A 22,256-nucleotide genomic window follows, 5' to 3' on the forward strand; every position below is an offset into this window, starting at 1 on the left:
CACTTCCCCACAGTCAGAAATGGAAAGGGTTTCCGTGCTTTTCCAATCTGCAGGCGACCCGGCGCAGCACATTTTGCACCAGAGATATTTCCCGACACCCCCTCATGTGCTGCAACTCATTTATTGGGGGTTGTGTATGAAGAAAAGCAGCCACTAATTCCTTCACATTATTTTCTAAGGAATGGGGAGGCAGTTTCTTCAGGGAAACCACCCATGATACATCGAGAGCCTCTTGCCCAGCACTTTGTTGCTTCACTTCAGCGGTCTCCTCATGCAAGATAACGTTTGCTTGCGTGTTGCCGCCTTTTTAGCTCGGCATGACCCTGTTGAGTAATTGGTAACATTTTTTTTCCCCTTTCTATCTCACTCTTTCCTCTCGTCTTGCACGGTAAAGCTTTTCACCCCCTTTCCCCCTGTTTTCCACTCCTGTTGTGGTGCGTATAACTGACATAGTACAATATCCGTGTAGCCTCTGCAGGGAAACGTCAATTTGGGACGCTCACATCCCGGTCTTATTTATTTGTAAAGACATGTACAGAATTTTAATTTCCTTCTGTTATGTGCTTGTATATCTCCTTTGCCTTCCTTCGTTTTGTTTTTTACTTAAAAAATTAAAAGATAGTACCGTAAAATCCTTTCACTCTCTTGAAGATGTTTCTGACGCTTAACAGATGTGGTTTAACGGACTCACCCGACCATGAGGTCTGCTCTCGCCTTCATCGTACGATTTTTATACATTATATATACATATATACATACATGTATTTTTTTTTTTTTGGGGGGGGGTTATCAGATGACGCAAGTACACAAAAAGAAAGAATGAAGAAAAAATTTAGCCATAAAAAGTAATCAAAACATGATAGATACATGTACATACACATTAATATAATGCAAAACATACATATACATGAAGAAGTTGTGCTTTGACAACATAAAAAAAAAATATGGCAGCGCCGACAGAACGCTGATATGACAGCCTAAGGCACTGAAGCGTAAACTCCATAAGTTCGTGTGTATATTAAGAGACCTCATGAAAGTCGATTGTCACCAGCCGGCGCATATATATATATATATATATATTTTTTTTTTTTGTTTATATGGGGAAGGACTAAATGAATAAGTTAGGGACGAAGGGAATATTAGTTGCATTAACTCGCCACAGAAAAAAAAAAGTGGCCCCCGACCAACATCTCTTCACTATACCACATGAATCTCTTCTTTTTATTTTTTCCAGGACAGGATTGAGCCGGTTGAAAGGGCGTGTGAAGACGTCATTCACAATATGCCGCGCCTCCCAAGCGGTAGAAAAGAAATCGCGAGAAGCGGTTGCCGAAATAAAATAATCAAAAATGCAAGAAAGCGAAGTGACGTAACAAACTCCAATTGAGGGAGGCACATACACGTGCGCGCACACCGCAATACCAACGTAAAAACACATGTAGGAACGGGAATAAAAGTGCTCTAAAACCCTGTTCAGTAATGTCTCGTAAAAGTGTGGAACATCAAACGAGAGTTCATGTGCTTTGCGCTTACCCGCGGATAATTGAGCAGATGCATGATAGGATCTCAAAAAGGCACATAGTTGTAGAAAAAAAAGAATAAAATCAGTTCCGAAGTTAATGAAAAAGTCTACGCATGTATATGTTGAAAACGTCAACAAATGCATGACCACAACGTTCCTGTGGCCAACTATATGGCATGATGGAGCAAGCGTGGCTATACAAGCACACCCTCCTCATAGCAAACAATAGTAATGTCAACAATAGGGGGGAGGCGGTACCTTTTTTAAAAAGAGGAGCAAAAGACAGAGGAGATGCAAGAACAGAATGGCGCCTTTTCTTCTCTTTGCTCAGCCCTTCGATCCACCGTTCTCCACGTGCGCCCCCTCCCTCTAAGGGTTTCCCCTTTACACTGCCAGACGATCCACCCGACACAAAATGTAGATATGCGAAAATGAACGAACAAATACATATGCGCAGTAAACAAGGAAAGGGCCGCATGATGGCTGCACCCACTCATTTATATATTCCCTTCCTGCCCACACCAACGTCTGGTGGTGTCTTGATATATGGAATAACGACATCAGTATATGAAAATAACATGCAAAACCATGCACACCGTGATGCGAAAGTATTCACATAAGAATGTTCTCTGAGAGTGTTCCGGTGACCTCAGACAAAAGACCAAAGAAATACGCACCACCCCCTTTTCTCCTTCTTTTCCGTTTAGCTACTCTCTAGCAACTGCGTTGGCTTCACACACCTGCTGAATGCTCTTGCACATCTTTTGAGGGATCAGAGTTCCCTCCACACGCACCGTTAACAGGTGTGGCCTCATTTGCACTAACCGCAGGAGCGCTGCACCACCCACAGTAGAAATGGGATTGTTTGACAAATCCAAATGGCCCAGCGAGGCTCCACATTCCGTCAGCAAAACCTGGACAAGTTCCACCACTTCATTATTCTCCATGTTGTTGTGACTTAAGTTGAGATACTCCAATCCGCTATTCAGTCGCAGCACTTGCACGACTGGGAGTATGCCCTTTGGTCCAATATAATTCATGGACGTATCAACACGAGACACGAAAATACCGGGCTTGTCAGGAAAGTAACGCATCAACACACTGTTGGGTTTAACGCATGCGCGGCGACAGTAGGCGACATACTGTTGGCGAAGGCCCAGTAAATTCATTTCAACAGCATCTAACTCCTCCTCCTGCCCGCGGCAGATTGGGGAGTCAAATTTAGCCGCAGGAATCAGCCGTGGAAGAAAGGAGTTATTGTGTTCCCCTCGGGACGCACCGGCCGAGCAAGAGAAGGAAAAGGAATTAAGAGGTGCTGGGTCCGACTGGGGGCCGGATAAATCGACGGAATTACCCCACGGTATTTGCTTATTTTGTGGAGTCTTCGGCTTGTAAATGGGGTCAATTGACGTTCCCCGACTAGCAGCAACAGAAACGGCTGGAAGTAGTCCCTTCGCCTCTTCCGGCTCCTCTTCACTGCTCACGCTCGCGCGGGAATATTTGGGAATGACGTCAGTGTCCTTGAAGCACAACGTGCCACTGGTGCCTGACACCTTCTTCAATGAGGGTTGGATGATACCAAGGTCACAGGAACGCTTTTTGTCGCTACCACTGGTTACCTTAGAGGATTCTCCCCATTGCTTCTGTTCCCTCTTTTCAGCCCCCCCCACTCCTACTGCACTTTCCACGCAGGTTCCCCTATCTTCACTTCCTTTCCCCCATTTTGTCACGACAGTGTCCTGGCCCCTTTGTCCACAGAAACGAGTGGTGTTGTGGAGGGTGTCGGACGTCGCGCTCGTGTTAAGCCTTAAACCAGCACATGAGGAAGTTGTGGGGACTCCGCTAGCAAAACGCCCTGCCAACGACACTTGCGACAATACTTTGTGGTTGAGAGGCTGCCCCAGCTGCGTCGATTCCTGGGTTCTCCGTGATGGCGTCGGTGTTTTCTCTACCGATGATGATATCTTGGGGGACTGTGAGCGACATTCCCCTGTGCTAAGTGTTGGTGGGGCACCTGGCGATGTACTCAGGGTGTTTGGAGCCCCAAACTCTGACGTCTTTTGCTTAGAATCACTCAATGCAGAATCGCAACCGTTGGCCACCGGTCGGCGCGCTGCCGTCGTTTCCCCCAGACGCATACTCTTATCCATCGAGTTTCCCGTTGTTGCATCAAAGTGGGCCGTTTTGGCGGTTTTGAGCTGCTCTCCTCCCTTCAGTTCCCCAGGGTCGTGAGACGCCTCGCACGCAAGCGAGTCTACAGAAAAAATCAGGCTTTCTTGCCTGACTATCGGCAACGGTGCGCTCGAAGGTTGTCTTTTATTATTCACCGCAGCCGGGGCTGCAGTACCGCTCTTCACTGAACTAGGGGGGTGTAGATGTGAACGATGTACCTCTTCACAAATAAGCCTTTTACCTTCAAGAGCCCTTCTTTCCAACAATACAGTTTCTCCCGCGCACGTAAAGTGTTTCTGAGAAGCGTTTCCTTCCGTTAGTTTGTTGAGCTCCGTGCATAACTGCGTGGAACTGGAACACGGTATTCCAGGGGAAGGGGTTGAATGCCAGGGAGGCAGTAATTCCCTTCCTTGGGCTATAGAGGTGGTGTTCGAGCTGGCCTTATCCCTATTTACGCAAATGCCCGGTGTACATGGCGTTGGGGGATGTTCCTGCACATGAACATTGCGGACGAAGCGGCCTGGCGGTGCAGTCTCTCCTGACTTTCCATTTAATGAAGAAGGCGGCAGCGGTGGGGGCAGGTTCGGCATCCCCACCCGTTCTGTGAGCTTGGATGTATCTAGGCAAGGGGTTGGTGTGCCGCTTCTGCGGTATCGGTCACCTGATGGCGTTTCAGACCCTTGCGACGTCTCCTGTTGGTCCCAGTCACCAGCCAGTTCGTTACGAGGAGCACCGCATCCAATCTTCTGTGGAAGACCAAGCATGTATCCCTTGTGACGCTCAACAGGCACAACATAGGGTGAACTCTTAGCTAACATTTCAGCGCGAGCGCGTAGGCATTGCTCGATGCTCCTAACGAAGCCTCTTTCCCTTTGAGAAGAACGGTAAAGAGCCTCGAGCCACTGAAACTCGTTGTCCACATTCAGAACCTGAAGGTTCCCTAGGAGCACACCGCAAACACGACTCTCCAGAAAGGGAAAGCGCGAGAGCATGCCGAGGGTCATCGCAGCCAACTCCTCCGCAAGCAGTTTAACCACAGAGCTAACAGACTCCTCGACAACTGCGACCTCCCTGCGGTCGCCCACCGCGGCATTTTCACGTACTGCTTGTAGCCGGCTTATAAGGGTTTCCAGTCGTGGGTCTGATACGTCGATATCTTCGATAAAGACACCTTCGCATGGCATGTCATGCAGGGACGGCATCAGCTTCTTGAAAGCCTGAACACGGTCTTCTGATGTCTTAATAGCACTCAGATTAAAGGGATGTAGCTCCTGTTCACACTTTAACTCCCCGTAGGTGGCGTCACTTGATATATGTACACCAACCTCCGGCACTTTGCGACCCATTTGCGCTGCACAAATAGAGACTTCATTGACAGCTGATGGCAATTCCTCAAACACACCAGAACCTGCTTCGTTGCTAATTGTACCCACGTACCGGGTGGTCTGTTTCCCTACATCCGTGTCGGTTAATGCGTGACCTTTGTTCCAGAAAGGCTTCACGAGCGTTGAAGACATAGCGTTGCTGTCACTTTTCCGTGAGACTGCGATCTTTTGCTTGTTGATGAGGGAACAAAACGTCTCCCCTGACGAAACGGGACGCGCTGTCGCATTGCTTCGGTGCGACGAGAGCGTGCAATCAATGCTAGATGTAGGGCATGGTACTCGTCGGTGACCAATACTTGTGTCGACAACCCCTTCTGCCGTGTTATTTCCTCCGGATGACCCCACTGCTGCGGGAGTGCCATCGGCAACACCAACCGCCACCGCTACCTGCTTGTCGCACTGTTGTTCACTTGTGATTCTCTCACGACGCTCAGTGAGTTCCTGCGGCAGTGCAGACGACGTGCCCTCTTCACAGATCGACCTCCTCTTCCCGTCGCTTGGTTGGCGCTGTTTTACACCATGTGCGCAGACCGTCGCGGAATGCGGAGGTGGCAATTCTTTGTTCCTCAGCTTCGCCTCCTCCAAATCTATTGACAAACGGACCACACACTGCAAACTGTTACTGTCCCTCAAAGAAGTTACAGCTTCGGCTACGATTTGCTCGCTTTCGGCATTCACAATGTGTGGCATGGCAACTGGGCCGGCGGTGGGCTCAGAGAGAGGCGCTACAGCAGCTGCTTTGTCGGTAAAGTCTCTAGTAGTCAAGCGTTGCCTTTTCTGCAGCACCGTTAACTCACTACGCACACGATTTTCGTCTTGCCTTTGATCATCGATAAAACGTGAGACGCTGGCCCATGGATCTGGCACTCCGTCATACTTCCCCGGATCCTTTCGTCGTCGGCAAAAAGCTTCCATAAGCACATTGTGGAAGTACGAAGAAGGATCCATGTCAGTTTTTTCTCTTAATGCTTTCATACGTGCCGCCGTTATCGTCTCCCCACCGAGTGCATCGGTGCCTTCAGACTCATTTTTGAGATTCTTGAGGGCAGCTTCCACCTTCTCTGTAACAACCTGAGAAAGATAATCTCTGCATATCATGAGTGCACCTGGGCCAACAGACAGTACAGGATGTTCTAAAGAAGTTCGCATTCCTTTGCGCACCTCCTCCAACTGCTGGTAGGTCATCTGATGGAATTCACTCCCACTGGAAAAGTAAAAACTATACAATTCTGTCAGGTCCTGCAGTGAATCCTGGAGCTCACTACATCTCTGGCCTATTGCAAAGTGAATCGCATCCCACATTCGCTTTACTTTGAATTCATCCAACAGCCTGTTGCGTAGTGTGGCCCGCCGCGTCCATGATGCGCTGGGCACCTGTCGCTTGATTATATGATTAAGGTCAAGCTCCGGAACAACACTCCAAATGAGCTCTTTCTTTACCCGATCCATTAGGCGCTCCTGGACCTCTGAGGCTGCCGGGCTCAGTGAAACGCTGCGGTTACCATATTGCCAGAATGCCTTCAGTGTGAAAATCGGATGACCCGCGAATACACCACCTCCAACGAAACACTGATGTACACTCCACAAAATAAACTCCACAACATCTGTCACCACAGCATCAAAGGCACTCTCTACCATAAATACCAATTCCGCCCACAGCGAATCGCATCCTTCGCCACTATAATCGTCAATCACGCGCCCAAAGCGTCCATCACCGAGACCGTTTAGAGCTGACACCAAATCTTTCTGCACTTCACCCACAACATCGCCGACGCGCTGCAGCGCCGCAGCCATAGACGCGTCCCATTGTTCAAAAGAAGGAGGTAAAGTGCATGCCCCTTTCAATCTGCCTCCCTTTCCCGCACCTATCTCCTTGTTGAAGAAGAAGTTTATCCATTCCCACGAAGCAGTACCACCGTGGGTCTTACTTCCACACCTTGTTCCTACAAACTTCGCAACATCCGGGCCACCTTCTTCGGTCACCGATGACAACGGCATCTTGCTCATGTTAGCCGTGCATAACTTGCCGTCGCTCCCGGACAACATGGCACAAACGGGCAGCACCTTGCAGACACCTACAAGCGAGCCAACAACAGATTCCCTCATAAAAAGAACAAAATCGTCAGAGACCTTAATACACTCAGCATTGGAGCGATCTTCAAAAACAGGATAAAGAAAGCGCCTCACGATTGCTGAATAGATTTCTTGCTCTCTACACCTTATCCATTTCACTACCTCCACGTCCTCCTGCTCCAACTTAGAACACAACTCCTCAGCAACAAAACCACGCAACCGCTGTCTTAATTCGTAGAAGTGACACCAGCCCTTCAATTCCAGCAGCGCACACACCGGACTCATCATGAAACACGACAACGCAACTAGCAAAAGGAAAATACCTGATCATCAAAAAAAGGAAGGGGGAAAATGAGAAGACAAAAAAGACAATTTCCAACCATTCAGACACATAATCAAAACTGCCTCCATCGCCTCTCCACACACATCATCATTCATGTATCCGATACAAAAACATAAAACATCACTAGGCACAAGAGTAAATGTGTAAATAGAGCATTATAATATCATAGACTGGATGCCAGTAACAAAAACAAAGCACACTAGCAGTCACAGTTAACATTCAACTGGCAACAGCATGGCAGACATTGTTCAGTTTCATATTCCTTGGTTGTCTAAAGGTAAAATAGAAAGAATGGGTCTGAGGGAATATGAGGAAAGTTACAATAAGCATATGGAAACATGCAGGAAGCTATGCACAGGTATTAGATGTTGTAAATAGTTGTCGGCAGCAGTTTCATTTGAGAAGTACCTCTCACAAGCCAAAATCTCCAAAGGAGAAATGTAAAAAGGGATTGAAGCAAACACGGAAAATAAACACCAGATGATAGTTTTACTTCATGGCAACCCCCACTTCACGGGTTTCACCTTCTTATCGTACACATCTTTAGGTGTATGAACACAACTGATAACAACACTTTAAGGATAGAGAAAGTCACATAGCAACCCAAACAAAATTAATTAATAAAATCGATTGAAAACTTAACACTGAAAAAAAAAAGATAATAAAAAACTGTAAAAACATATGTGTTTCCATCCAATTCCACACCAAAAACAAGAAGATTTGCGATCTTCAAACACAGTTCTCAAAAGGAGAGTACCCATGTCAGAAATGGAAAGCGTCTTTATCTACAGAGATATTTTAAGCACCCACCATATGAGGAGATTATTGCGTACACAAAAAAGAAAAAAATTAATGGCCACTTTATACAAAATAAATCTAAAGAAAAGATTGCACACATGATGTAAAATAACTTATTCATTCACTTCAATAGCAAAGCGCACATATAGCAATGTTACGGGGAATATTAGCTGGCAGCGCTAACATTATCCAAGTCAATCAATTGCACGCCGCTACAATCACCTTCACCGCAGAAGGAATTGGAGGATGAAGAAAGCATTATAGCAGCTGCAACCCCCCCGAGTGAGAAGAAACTTCCGCCCCTTTCAAAGGAAGGCACACTACCAGAGGTATTTCTCGTTCCAAAATCCATAACACAACCCACCTTCGCAGCAATCCGACGAGTGACACAGCGGCAACTGGCTTCATTCCAAGCATCCATACCTGGGGGTTTCTTAACACGCCAACGCTCACAAAAAGTTGCAAGCATCTTCTGTCGCTGGGTAGCAGGGAATGTGCCAAGCAGAGCATCAATACAACCAGCAACTTGTTGGGCAGTGGCAGTTAAACCACGTTCAGGAGATCCCGACCCACTGGTGATACTACCAGTTACATTATCTTCTTCCTCCTCAAATTCACGGTCAAGGCGCAGAGCAGCAAAGGTACGGCCAGGTACAGCATTCAACTGGTACATTTCCACAGGCTTCGGCACACCACGTAGCGGCACATCACCCAAAGGCGTTACATTAAGTTGCTCACGCTCTTCACCACTCAGTGACAGGTATGTTGAGCGCGTCATCAGCACCTGACCACCGTTACCAACACTCTCCGTGCGTGCTGCCATGTTGGATGTGCGTCCATAATAGTCGTAACCTTTCGTTACTTCATCATGACGAATATCACACAATCCAGTATGAATCCCCACACGTACACGCAACCCATTCCACAGTTGCCGATAAACCTCAGGGTCCAGGCTCGCAGTTGGTGGTGTGTAATCACTGTCATCTTCCGCACGCTTTCGTTCGAATTCACGGTAAGACTCATCAAGCTCAGTGGTCTTCCAGTCATGGTTTAGAAAATCACGTTGCAAGTCACATGCGAGTTGTGCAGCAGCGAAGGGACTTTTACACGCAATCATAAAAGAGTCTCCAACAGTTTTCACTTCGTAGCACTCATACCGTGTGATGAGGGAGCGGATCAAACGGTGATGTGTTGCCACAAGGTCAGGCATTTGCTCAGGGTGTGCTGCCCACTGCGCTGTACTGCTCTCGATGTCAGTGAATATTAATGTTACGGGGTCTGTTGGTTCCTTGGGAGCATTATTATTGTCACGGGCGTTCCGGCGTGATGCCGATACAAGTACCAGAACCGTAACAAACAGTGCCAATACAACAACGCAGCTGACTGCAATAGCAGCAATGTGTCCTCTCTTAAGTCGAAACCCTTCTGTGTCACCGTATTTCATCGAGGGTGTGACGTGAGTCACCACAGGAGACACGGAAGGATTCAGAACACGTGACATCGACCATACAGAAATATGCGTCGCACCATAGTTCACAGCACAGTGTTTCTCTTCAAATGAAGCCCCGTTAGTACACTTGTCATCAAAAGGACCATATCGCATATCATCAACTGTAATGACAGATTGGCTGAAGATGGCGTCTACAAGTTCCTCCGGCGTTACATGTCCCATACGTTGCAGGATATTTATCATTGCACGTGCGGTGACATATCCAAGTAATGACAATGGCTTCCACTTCGACTCATCTCGTACAACTCTGTGGAACTCACGTACCATATCGGATTTTGTGTTCTTATCTCCCCAATGTGGCAGATTCGTTGCGAATAGCAGACGGTCAGCAAATGGCTTGTCACGGAAGGCACTCACAAGTTCATCATAGAGTAACGCAACATCAAAGAACGGGACAAAGATACGCACATTATGGTGTTTGCCAAGGTGAGAGAGGATTATGGGGATATCATCTGAGATGAGACCTGCAACTAATACCTCACCTGCAGTCGGTAGCTTGTCTCTCAAAGTAGAACCTTCACCACTCGCAACAAAGGAGCTTAATGACGATTCAAAGAAGTCAAGTGTTTTTTGCAACACTTTCCTAACTCCTCTCGTATCACCACTACGCACAATGGCATGCATCTTTCCAGCACCATTTTGTATGATATGCTCAACTATCACGAATAGTTGTTGCTCAAGTGTTGGTGACAGGTGGATCACATTCCTTCTGGGGTTACTCAGTTGTGGTGTGAGTGTTATGGGATCGATGAATGCCATACCCTTCGTCGACAGTAACGAATCATCCACAACACCAAACACAGCAGTTACAACTCGCTTCTCCACTTCATCATACAGAGCTGTAGAAGTGTCATGAGATTTCGAGGATAGCCAGTGTAAAAAGAATCTATCAGAGTGACCAAGTTGACCCTTTCCAACAACATAAAAGGCACCATCGTATATTGCCTCTGCAGTACGCAGTGCCTTTGGGTCATCAGTTAGTTTAAACATGATGCCACTCAATGGGGCGTACAGCTGTGACAGGTCTCTATAGCAGCGAGATGAAGTAAGAGCTAATACACCTTCCTTCATAGGGTACAGACGGAGATCCTTTCCCATCTTCTTCATGTACACCACATTCCCACCCTGATTACATAAACATGATGCACCCCGCTCACCCGCCATACCACGGCACTCACCACCAAAGTCACCAACAACAATATCATCAATTACATAACGACGTTGATTGTAAAGTGATGTAATAAATGCATCCCTGCTAGTTAGCCATTCGCGACAACTCAGTGCTTGTTTCAATACCTCTCCAGCAATCCATCCGTCAACCATCAGCTCAGCTTCAGTGTCTTGCTCGGTGAAGTTGCTTTCGTCAACATTTAGGTTAACATTCCATTGTCCAGTGCCACTCAGAATATCTTTCTTTTCCTTCAGGTACTTTGCCATATCACCCTTGAATCGTTTGATTGCATCATAGCCATCATCCTTCGCAAGTGGATTAGTCCCAGTTATTATTATCTTATCAGGCACAAACCTGTCTCTACCCAATTCCTTTTCCCACTTATTCTCAATGACATATTGGAGTGTAGAGGGTATGAGCAAATATCCACCTTTTGTCCTTTCATCTTCTAATGATTTCATTAGGAATTTCTTCGTATCATTGATTGGAGAGCCAAATACAATCACACCCTGAGGTCGAGTATTTGCAAACTTATTCCACTCCGCACTGAAGCTACTGTCATCCGATTCCTTACCAATTTGACTCTTCAATGCAAAAACACCGCACAGTTTGCGATCCATCCGTGTTGTCAATTCCACAGCAAGCTCATATTCATCATCACCATAAGAAACATCTTTCAAGTACATGAAACCCAGCCGATGTAACCGTAACTGAGTGATAGCATAACGGAGAAGAGCAAGCATCTCAGCAGCGGGTGATGCTGTCAGGAAGTACAGATTAGGATTCCAACTGCGTACCTTACTGGATCCTGTGAGGGGTGAGAAACTAATCACATTCTTTTCTTTGAAATATTTCAAGAGACCTAGAGTGTTTTTATCACCCACAGGTCCCAGTATAACAGGGAGTTCCTTACCATCATGGGTTGTCATGTGTTTCCCGAGATAGTCAGCATATTTAGAATCATCCATGGGGGGAACATATACCACTTCCACATTAGCACCCGACGGCGTGTTTCCGTTGGTAATGGATGCGTTGAAGCCTGCAGTAATAGGATCATATATCTTTGCTGAAATCTTGTTACTGTATAACATGTTGTATACCTTCACCTGTATTTTATCATTTGCAAGTGATGATGCAGTCAGCACCTGTAGTAACAGAGAAAACACTAGGTAAGTGAATGCACCATCTCTAACATACAATTCACGCATGAAGGTAACCATGATACTGGTAACTCAACGTAATCCAACGTGAAAACTACAAGACAAAAAGGGAATAATAACAAAGTATTGGTACAGGATTAAGAGACTGCATATGTACAGATATGTTGGATTGTGACACAATAAGAGTCCATATGATAATTGTATATAAGAGTGTAGGAAAGGGAACTATTATGATGGATAGCGTTATATAAACCATAACAGTGAGAAAGTAATTCAACATACATTCCCCTATACACACATCATTCATGTATCCGATACAAAAACGTAAAACATCACTAGGCACAAGAGTAAATGTGTAAATAGAGCATTATAATATCATAGACTGGATGCCAGTAACAAAAACAAAGCACACTAGCAGTCACAGTTAACATTCAACTGGCAACAGCATGGCAGACATTGTTCAGTTTCATATTCCTTGGTTGTCTAAAGGTAAAATAGAAAGAATGGGTCTGAGGGAATATGAGGAAAGTTACAATAAGCATATGAAAACATGCAGGAAGCTATGCACAGGTATTAGATGTTGCAAATAGTTGTCGGCAGCAGTTTCATTTGAGAGATACCTCTCACAAGCCAAAATCTCCAAAGGAGAAATGTAAAAAGGGATTGAAGCAAACACGGAAAATAAACACCAGATGATAGTTTTACTTCATGGCAACCCCCACTTCACGGGTTTCACCTTCTTATCGTACACATCTTTAGGTGTATGAACACAACTGATAACAACACATTAGAGGTAGAACCTCACTTGACCACAGCACACACAAACGGCAATTTAAGCTTATTTAACTAATAAATGTATTATTTAAAAGAGTGAGATAATCAAAAGTGGTATGGGTGCTCACATCCAATTCCACACCAAAAACAAGAAGATTTGCGATCTTCAAACACAGCTATCAAAAGGAGAGTACCCATGTCAGAAATAGAAAGCGTCTTTATCACAAAGATATTTAAATCACCCACCATATGAGGAGATTCTTGTATTTACAAAAGTAAAAAAAAAATTAATGGCCACTTTATACAAAATAAATCTAAAGAAAAGATTGCACACATGATGTAAAACAACTTATTCATTCACTTCAATAGCAAAGCGCACATACAGCAATGTTACGGGGAATATTAGCTGGCAGCGCTAACATTATGAGGGTCAATCAATTGCACGGTACCGCGCCGTACCTCAACGCAGAAGGAACTTGAGGATGAAGCAAGCATTATAGCAGCTGCTCCTCCAGGTGAGAAGAGACTTCCGCCCCTTTCAAAAGAAGCCACACTACCAGAGGTATTTCTCGTTCCAAAATCCATAACACAACCCACCTTCGCAGCAATCCGACGAGTGACACAGCGGCAACTGGCTTCATTCCAAGCATCCATACCTGGGGGTTTCTTAACACGCCAACGCTCACAAAAAGTTGCAAGCATCTTCTGTCGCTGGGTAGCAGGGAATGTGCCAAGCAGAGCATCAATACAACCAGCAACTTGTTGGGCAGTGGCATTTAAACCATGTGCAAGAGAGCTCGACTCACTGGTGATACTACCAGTTCCAATATCTTCTTCCTCCTCAAATTCACGGTCAAGGCGCAGAGCAGCAAAGGTACGGCCAGGTACAGCATTCAACTGGTACATTTCCACAGGCTTCGGCACACCACGTAGCGGCACATCACCCAAAGGCGTTACATTAAGTTGCTCACGCTCTTCACCACTCAGTGACAGGTATGTTGAGCGCGTCATCAGCACCTGACCACCGTTACCAACACTCTCCGTGCGTGCTGCCATGTTGGATGTGCGTCCATAATAGTCGTAACCTTTCGTTACTTCATCATGACGAATATCACACAATCCAGTATGAATCCCCACACGTACACGCAACCCATTCCACAGTTGCCGATAAACCTCAGGGTCCAGGCTCGCAGTTGGTGGTGTGTAATCACTGTCATCTTCCGCACGCTTTCGTTCGAATTCACGGTAAGACTCATCAAGCTCAGTGGTCTTCCAGTCATGGTTTAGAAAATCACGTTGCAAGTCACATGCGAGTTGTGCAGCAGCGAAGGGACTTTTACACGCAATCATAAAAGAGTCTCCAACAGTTTTCACTTCGTAGCACTCATACCGTGTGATGAGGGAGCGGATCAAACGGTGATGTGTTGCCACAAGGTCAGGCATTTGCTCAGGGTGTGCTGCCCACTGCGCTGTACTGCTCTCGATGTCAGTGAATATTAATGTTACGGGGTCTGTTGGTTCCTTGGGAGCATTATTATTGTCACGGGCGTTCCGGCGTGATGCCGATACAAGTACCAGAACCGTAACAAACAGTGCCAATACAACAACGCAGCTGACTGCAATAGCAGCAATGTGTCCTCTCTTAAGTCGAAACCCTTCTGTGTCACCGTATTTCATCGAGGGTGTGACGTGAGTCACCACAGGAGACACGGAAGGATTCAGAACACGTGACATCGACCATACAGAAATATGCGTCGCACCATAGTTCACAGCACAGTGTTTCTCTTCAAATGAAGCCCCGTTAGTACACTTGTCATCAAAAGGACCATATCGCATATCATCAACTGTAATGACAGATTGGCTGAAGATGGCGTCTACAAGTTCCTCCGGCGTTACATGTCCCATACGTTGCAGGATATTTATCATTGCACGTGCGGTGACATATCCAAGTAATGACAATGGCTTCCACTTCGACTCATCTCGTACAACTCTGTGGAACTCACGTACCAAATCGGATTTTGTGTTCTTATCTCCCCAATGTGGCAGATTCGTTGCGAATAGCAGACGGTCAGCAAATGGCTTGTTACGGAAGGCACTCACAAGTTCATCATAGAGTAACGCAACATCAAAGAACGGGACAAAGATACGCACATTATGGTGTTTGCCAAGGTGAGAGAGGATTATGGGGATATCATCTGAGATGAGACCTGCAACCAACACCTCACCTGCAGTCGGTAGCTTGTCTCTCAAAGTAGAACCTTCACCACTCGCAACAAAGGAGCTTAATGACGCGTTAAAATATTTAAGAGTCTTCTGCAACACTTTCCTAACTCCTCTCGTATCACCACTACGCACAATGGCATGCATCTTTCCTGCACCATTTTGTATGATATGCTCAACTATCACGAATAGTTGTTGCTCAAGTGTTGGTGACAGGTGGATCACATTCCTTCTGGGGTTACTCAGTTGTGGTGTGAGTGTTATAGGATCGATGAATGCCATACCCTTCGTGGACAGTAACGAATCATCCACAACACCAAACACAGCAGTTACAACTCGCTTCTCCACTTCATCATACAGAGCTGTAGAAGTGTCATGAGATTTCGAGGATAGCCAGTGTAAAAAGAATCTATCAGAGTGACCAAGTTGACCCTTTCCAACAACATAAAAGGCACCATCGTATATTGCCTCTGCAGTACGCAGTGCCTTTGGGTCATCAGTTAGTTTAAACATGATGCCACTCAATGGGGCGTACAGCTGTGACAGGTCTCTATAGCAGCGAGATGAAGTAAGAGCTAATACACCTTCCTTCATAGGGTACAGACGGAGATCCTTTCCCATCTTCTTATGTACACCACATTCCCACCCTGATTACATAAACATGATGCACCCCGCTCACCCGCCATACCACGGCACTCACCACCAAAGTCACCAACAACAATATCATCAATTACATAACGACGTTGATTGTAAAGTGATGTAATAAATGCATCCCTGCTAGTTAGCCATTCGCGACAACTCAGTGCTTGTTTCAATACCTCTCCAGCAATCCATCCACTCACCATCAGCTCACCTTCAGTGTCTTGCTCGGTGAAGTTGCTTTCGTCAACATTTAAGTTAACATTCCAATTATCTTTCGAAAAATTATTTCCGTGTACCCTTAGGAACTTTGCCATATCATCCCTAAAACGTTTGATTGCATCATAACCATCATCCTTCGCAAGTGGATTAGTCCCAGTTATTATTATCTTATCAGGCACAAACCTGTCTCTACCCAATTCCTTTGCCCACTTATTCTTGATGACATATTGGAGTGTAGAGGGTATGAGCAAATATCCACCTTTTGTCCTGCGGTCATCTAATGATTTCATTAGAAATCTTTTCGTATCAGGGATTGGAGAGCCAAATACAATCACACCCTGAGGTCGAGTATTTGCAAACTTATTCCACTCTGCACTGAAGCTACTGTCATCCGATTCCTTACCAATTTGACTCTTCAATGCAAAAACACCGCACAGTTTGCGATCCATCCGTGTTGTCAATTCCACAGCAAGCTCATATTCATCATCACCATAAGAAACATCTTTCAAGTACATGAAACCCAGCCGATGTAACCGTAACTGAGTGATAGCATAACGGAGAAGAGCAAGCATCTCAGCAGCGGGTGATGCTGTCAGGAAGTACAGATTAGGATTCCAACTGCGTACCTTACTGGATCCTGTGAAGGGTGAGAAACTAATCACATTCTTTTCTTTGAAATATTTCAAGAGACCTAGAGTGTTTTTATCACCCACAGGTCCCAGTATAACAGGGAGTTCCTTACCATCATGGGTTGTCATGTGTTTCCCGATATAGTCAGCATATTTAGAATCATCCATGGGCGGAACATATACCACTTCCACATTAGCACCTGACGGCGGGTTTCCGTTGGTAATGGATGCGTTGAAGCCTGCAATAATAGGATCATATATCTTTGCTGAAATCTTGTTACTGTATAACATGTTGTATACCTTCACCTGTATTTTATCATTTGCAAGTGATGATGCAGTCAGCACCTGTAGTAACAGAGAAAACACTAGGTAAGTGAATGCGCCATCTCTAACATACAATTCACGCATGAAGGTAACCATGATACTGGTAACTCAACGTAATCCAACGTGAAAACTACAAGACAAAAAGGGAATAATAACAAAGTATTGGTACAGGATTAAGAGACTGCATATGTACAGATATGTTGGATTGTGACACAATAAGAGTCCATATGATAATTGTATATAAGAGTGTAGGAAAGGGAACTATTATAATGGATAGCGTTATATAAACCATAACAGTGAGAAAGTAATTCAACATACATTTCCCTATACACACATCATTCATGTATCCGATACAAAAACAGAAAACATCACTAGGCACAAGAGTAAATGTGTAAATAGAGCATTATAATATCATAGACTGGATGCCAGTAACAAAAACAAAGCACACTAGCAGTCACAGTTAACATTCAACTGGCAACAGCATGGCAGACATTGTTCAGTTTCATATTCCTTGGTTGTCTAAAGGTAAAATAGAAAGAATGGGTCTGAGGGAATATGAGGAAAGTTACAATAAGCATATGAAAACATGCAGGAAGCTATGCACAGGTATTAGATGTTGTAAATAGTTGTCGGCAGCAGTTTCATTTGAGAAGTACCTCTCACAAGCCAAAATCTCCAAAGGAGAAATGTAAAAAGGGATTGAAGCAAACACGGAAAATAAACACCAGATGATAGTTTTACTTCATGGCAACCCCCACTTCACGGGTTTCACCTTCTTATCGTACACATCTTTAGGTGTATGAACACAACTGATAACAACACATTAGAGGTAGAGAACCTCACTTGACCACAGCACACACAAACGGCAATTTAAGCTTATTGAACTAATAAATATATTATTTAAAAGAGTGAGATAATCAAAAGTGGTGTAGGTGCTCACATCCAATTCCACACCAAAAACAAGAAGATTTGCGATCTTCAAACACAGCTATCAAAAGGAGAGTACCCATGTCAGAAATGGAAAGCGTCTTTATCTACAGAGATATTTTAAGCACCCACCATATGAGGAGATTCTTGTATTTACAAAAGTAAAAAAAAAATTAATGGCCACTTTATACAAAATAAATCTAAAGAAAAGATTGCACACATGATGTAAAACAACTTATTCATTCACTTCAATAGCAAAGCGCACATACAGCAATGTTACGGGGAATATTAGCTGGCAGCGCTAACATTTTCCTGTTCAATCAATTGCACGGTACCACAGCGTCCCTCAACGCAGGAGGAACTTGAGGATGAAGAAAGCGTTACGGCAGCTGCTCCTCGGGGAGAGAAGAGACTTCCGCCCCTTTCAAAAGATCCACCGCTACCAGAGGTATTTCTCGTTCCAAAATCCATAACACAACCCACCTTCGCAGCAATCCGACGAGTGACACAGCGGCAACTGGCTTCATTCCAAGCATCCATACCTGGGGGTTTCTTAACACGCCAACGCTCACAAAAAGTTGCAAGCATCTTCTGTCGCTGGGTAGCAGGGAATGTGCCAAGCAGAGCATCAATACAACCAGCAACTTGTTGGGCAGTGGCATTTAAACCATGTGCGAAAGATCCCGACTCACTGGTGATACTACCAGTTACATTATCTTCTTCCTCCTCAGCTTCACGGTCAAGGCGCAGAGCAGCAAAGGTACGGCCAGGTACAGCATTCAACTGGTACATTTCCACAGGCTTCGGCACACCACGTAGCGGCACATCACCCAAAGGCGTTACATTAAGTTGCTCACGCTCTTCACCACTCAGTGACAGGTATGTTGAGCGCGTCATCAGCACCTGACCACCGTTACCAACACTCTCCGTGCGTGCTGCCATGTTGGATGTGCGTCCATAATAGTCGTAACCTTTCGTTACTTCATCATGACGAATATCACACAATCCAGTATGAATCCCCACACGTACACGCAACCCATTCCACAGTTGCCGATAAACCTCAGGGTCCAGGCTCGCAGTTGGTGGTGTGTAATCACTGTCATCTTCCGCACGCTTTCGTTCGAATTCACGGTAAGACTCATCAAGCTCAGTGGTCTTCCAGTCATGGTTTAGAAAATCACGTTGCAAGTCACATGCGAGTTGTGCAGCAGCGAAGGGACTTTTACACGCAATCATAAAAGAGTCTCCAACAGTTTTCACTTCGTAGCACTCATACCGTGTGATGAGGGAGCGGATCAAACGGTGATGTGTTGCCACAAGGTCAGGCATTTGCTCAGGGTGTGCTGCCCACTGCGCTGTACTGCTCTCGATATCAGTGAATATTAATGTTACGGGGTCTGTTGGTTCCTTGGGAGCATTATTATTGTCACGGGCGTTCCGGCGTGATGATCTTATGACAAGTACCAGAACCGTAACAAACAGTGCCAATACAACAACGCAGCTGACTGCAATAGCAGCAATGTGTCCTCTCTTAAGTCGAAACCCTTCTGTGTCACCGTATTTCATCGAGGGTGTGACGTGAGTCACCACAGGAGACACGGAAGGATTCAGGACACGTGACATCGACCATACAGAAATATGCGTCGCACCATAGTTCACAGCACACTGCTTCTTACCGAACAAACTTTTTTTAGTACACTTGTCATCAAAAGGACCATATCGCATATCATCAACTGTAATGACAGATTGGCTGAAGATGGCGTCTACAAGCTCCTCCGGTGTTACATGTCCCATACGTTGCAGGACATTTATCATTGCACGTGCGGCGACATATCCAAGTAATGACAATGGCTTCCACTTCGACTCATCTCGTACAACTCTGTGGAACTCACGTACCATATCGGATTTTGTGTTCTTATCTCCCCAATGTGGCAGATTCGTTGCGAATAGCAGACGGTCAGCAAATGGCTTGTCACGGAAGGCACTCACAAGTTCATCATAGAGTAACGCAACATCAAAGAACGGGACGAAGATACGCACATTATGGTGTTTGCCAAGGTGAGAGAGGATTATGGGGATATCATCTGAGATGAGACCTGCAACTAATACCTCACCTGCAGTCGGTAGCTTGTCTCTCAAAGTAGAACCTTCACCACTCGCAACAAAGGAGCTTAATGACGCGTTAAAATATTTAAGAGTCTTCTGCAACACTTTCCTAACTCCTCTCGTATCACCACTACGCACAATGGCATGCATCTTTCCTGCACCATTTTGTATGATATGCTCAACTATCACGAATAGTTGTTGCTCAAGTGTTGGTGACAGGTGGATCACATTCCTTCTGGGGTTACTCAGTTGTGGTGTGAGTGTTATAGGATCGATGAATGCCATACCCTTCGTCGACAGTAACGAATCATCCACAACACCAAACACAGCAGTTACAACTCGCTTCTCCACTTCATCATACAGAGCTGTAGAAGTGTCATGAGATTTCGAGGATAGCCAGTGTAAAAAGAATCTATCAGAGTGACCAAGTTGACCCTTTCCAACAACATAAAAGGCACCATCGTATATTGCCTCTGCAGTACGCAGTGCCTTTGGGTCATCAGTTAGTTTAAACATGATGCCACTCAATGGGGCGTACAGCTGTGACAGGTCTCGATAGCAGCGAGATGAAGTAAGAGCTAATACACCTTCCTTCATAGGGTACAGACGGAGATCCTTTCCCATCTTCTTCATGTACACCACATTCCCACCCTGATTACATAAACATGATGCACCCCGCTCACCCGCCATACCACGGCACTCACCACCAAAGTCACCAACAACAATATCATCAATTACATAACGACGTTGATTGTAAAGTGATGTAATAAATGCATCCCTGCTAGTTAGCCATTCGCGACAACTCAGTGCTTGTTTCAATACCTCTCCAGCAATCCATCCGTCAACCATCAGCTCAGCTTCAGTGTCTTGCTCGGTGAAGTTGCTTTCGTCAACATTTAAGTTAACATTCCAATTATCTTTCGAAAAATTATTTCTGTTAAGTTTCAGGTACTTTGCCATATCATCCTTGAATCGTTTGATTGCATCATAGCCATCATCCTTCGCAAGTGGATTAGTCCCAGTTATTATTATCTTATCAGGCACAAACCTGTCTCTACCCAATTCCTTTGCCCACTTGTTCTTGATGACATATTGGAGTGTAGAGGGTATGAGCAAATATCCACCTTTTGTCCTTTCATCTTCTAATGATTTCATTAGGAATTTCTTCGTATCAGGGATTGGAGAGCCAAATACAATCACACCCTGAGGTCGAGCATTTGCAAACTTATTCCACTCCGCACTGAAGCTACTGTCATCCGATTCCTTACCAATTTGACTCTTCAATGCAAAAACACCGCACAGTTTGCGATCCATCCGTGTTGTCAATTCCACAGCAAGCTTATATTCATCATCACCATAAGAAACATCTTTCAAGTACATGAAACCCAGCCGATGTAACCGTAACTGAGTGATAGCATAACGGAGAAGAGCAAGCATCTCAGCAGCGGGTGATGCTGTCAGGAAGTACAGATTAGGATTCCAACTGCGTACCTTACTGGATCCTGTGAAGGGTGAGAAACTAGTCACATTCTTTTCTTTGAAATATTTCAAGAGACCTAGAGTGTTTTTATCACCCACAGGTCCCAGTATAACAGGGAGTTCCTTACCATCATTGGTTGTCATGTGTTTCCCGAGATAGTCAGCATATTTAGAATCATCCATGGGCGGAACATATACCACTTCCACATTAGCACCTGACGGCGGGTTTCCGTTGGTAATGGATGCGTTGAAGCCTGCAATAATAGGATCATATATCTTTGCTGAAATCTTGTTACTGTATAACATGTTGTATACCTTCACCTGTATTTTATCATTTGCAAGTGATGATGCAGTCAGCACCTGTAGTAACAGAGAAAACACTAGGTAAGTGACTGCGCCATCTCTAACATACAATTCACGCATGAAGGTAACCATGATACTGGTAACTCAACGTAATCCAACGTGAAAACTACAAGACAAAAAGGGAATAATAACAAAGTATTGGTACAGGATTAAGAGACTGCATATGTACAGATATGTTGGATTGTGACACAATAAGAGTCCATATGATAATTGTATATAAGAGTGTAGGAAAGGGAACTATTATGATGGATAGCGTTATATAAACCATAACAGTGAGAAAGTAATTCAACATACATTTCCCTATACACACATCATTCATGTATCCGATACAAAAACATAAAACATCACTAGGCACAAGAGTAAATGTGTAAATAGAGCATTATAATATCATAGACTGGATGCCAGTAACAAAAACAAAGCACACTAGCAGTCACAGTTA

At 45.0% G+C, this 22,256-nt stretch overlaps 3 protein-coding genes and 1 pseudogene across 3 annotated transcripts, besides 5 other annotated features; all 4 read right to left on the reverse strand.

Annotated features, from left to right (window-relative positions):
* Window positions 1-6,274: part of a sequence feature (sequence corresponds to BAC RPCI93-1D20) that runs on past the window's edge.
* Window positions 732-764: a microsatellite.
* Window positions 1,059-1,080: a microsatellite.
* Tb927.4.4400 (hypothetical protein, conserved) lies at window positions 2,230-7,440 on the reverse strand (the record flags this gene model as incomplete). Its single annotated transcript, XM_839497.1, has 1 exon — window positions 2,230-7,440. The coding sequence occupies one exon, from the start codon at window positions 7,438-7,440 to the stop codon at window positions 2,230-2,232; it is 5,211 nt and encodes a 1,736-aa protein (XP_844590.1).
* Window positions 6,275-22,256: part of a sequence feature (sequence corresponds to BAC RPCI93-3I12) that runs on past the window's edge.
* Window positions 8,460-12,194, reverse strand: Tb927.4.4410 (receptor-type adenylate cyclase GRESAG 4, putative; the record flags this gene model as incomplete). Its single annotated transcript, XM_839498.1, has 1 exon — window positions 8,460-12,194. One exon carries the CDS (start codon window positions 12,192-12,194, stop codon window positions 8,460-8,462), a length of 3,735 nt encoding a protein of 1,244 aa, XP_844591.1.
* On the reverse strand, window positions 13,311-17,038 carry Tb927.4.4420 (annotated as a pseudogene).
* Window positions 17,828-17,848: a sequence feature (AT_rich).
* Tb927.4.4430 (receptor-type adenylate cyclase GRESAG 4, putative) lies at window positions 18,158-21,889 on the reverse strand (the record flags this gene model as incomplete). The annotated part of the gene is made up of 1 exon (XM_839499.1): window positions 18,158-21,889. One exon carries the CDS (start codon window positions 21,887-21,889, stop codon window positions 18,158-18,160), a length of 3,732 nt encoding a protein of 1,243 aa, XP_844592.1.

The sequence above is a fragment of the Trypanosoma brucei genome, chromosome 4 (genome assembly GCF_000002445.2).
Source record: "Trypanosoma brucei brucei TREU927 chromosome 4, complete sequence".
Classification (NCBI taxonomy): domain Eukaryota; phylum Euglenozoa; class Kinetoplastea; order Trypanosomatida; family Trypanosomatidae; genus Trypanosoma; species Trypanosoma brucei.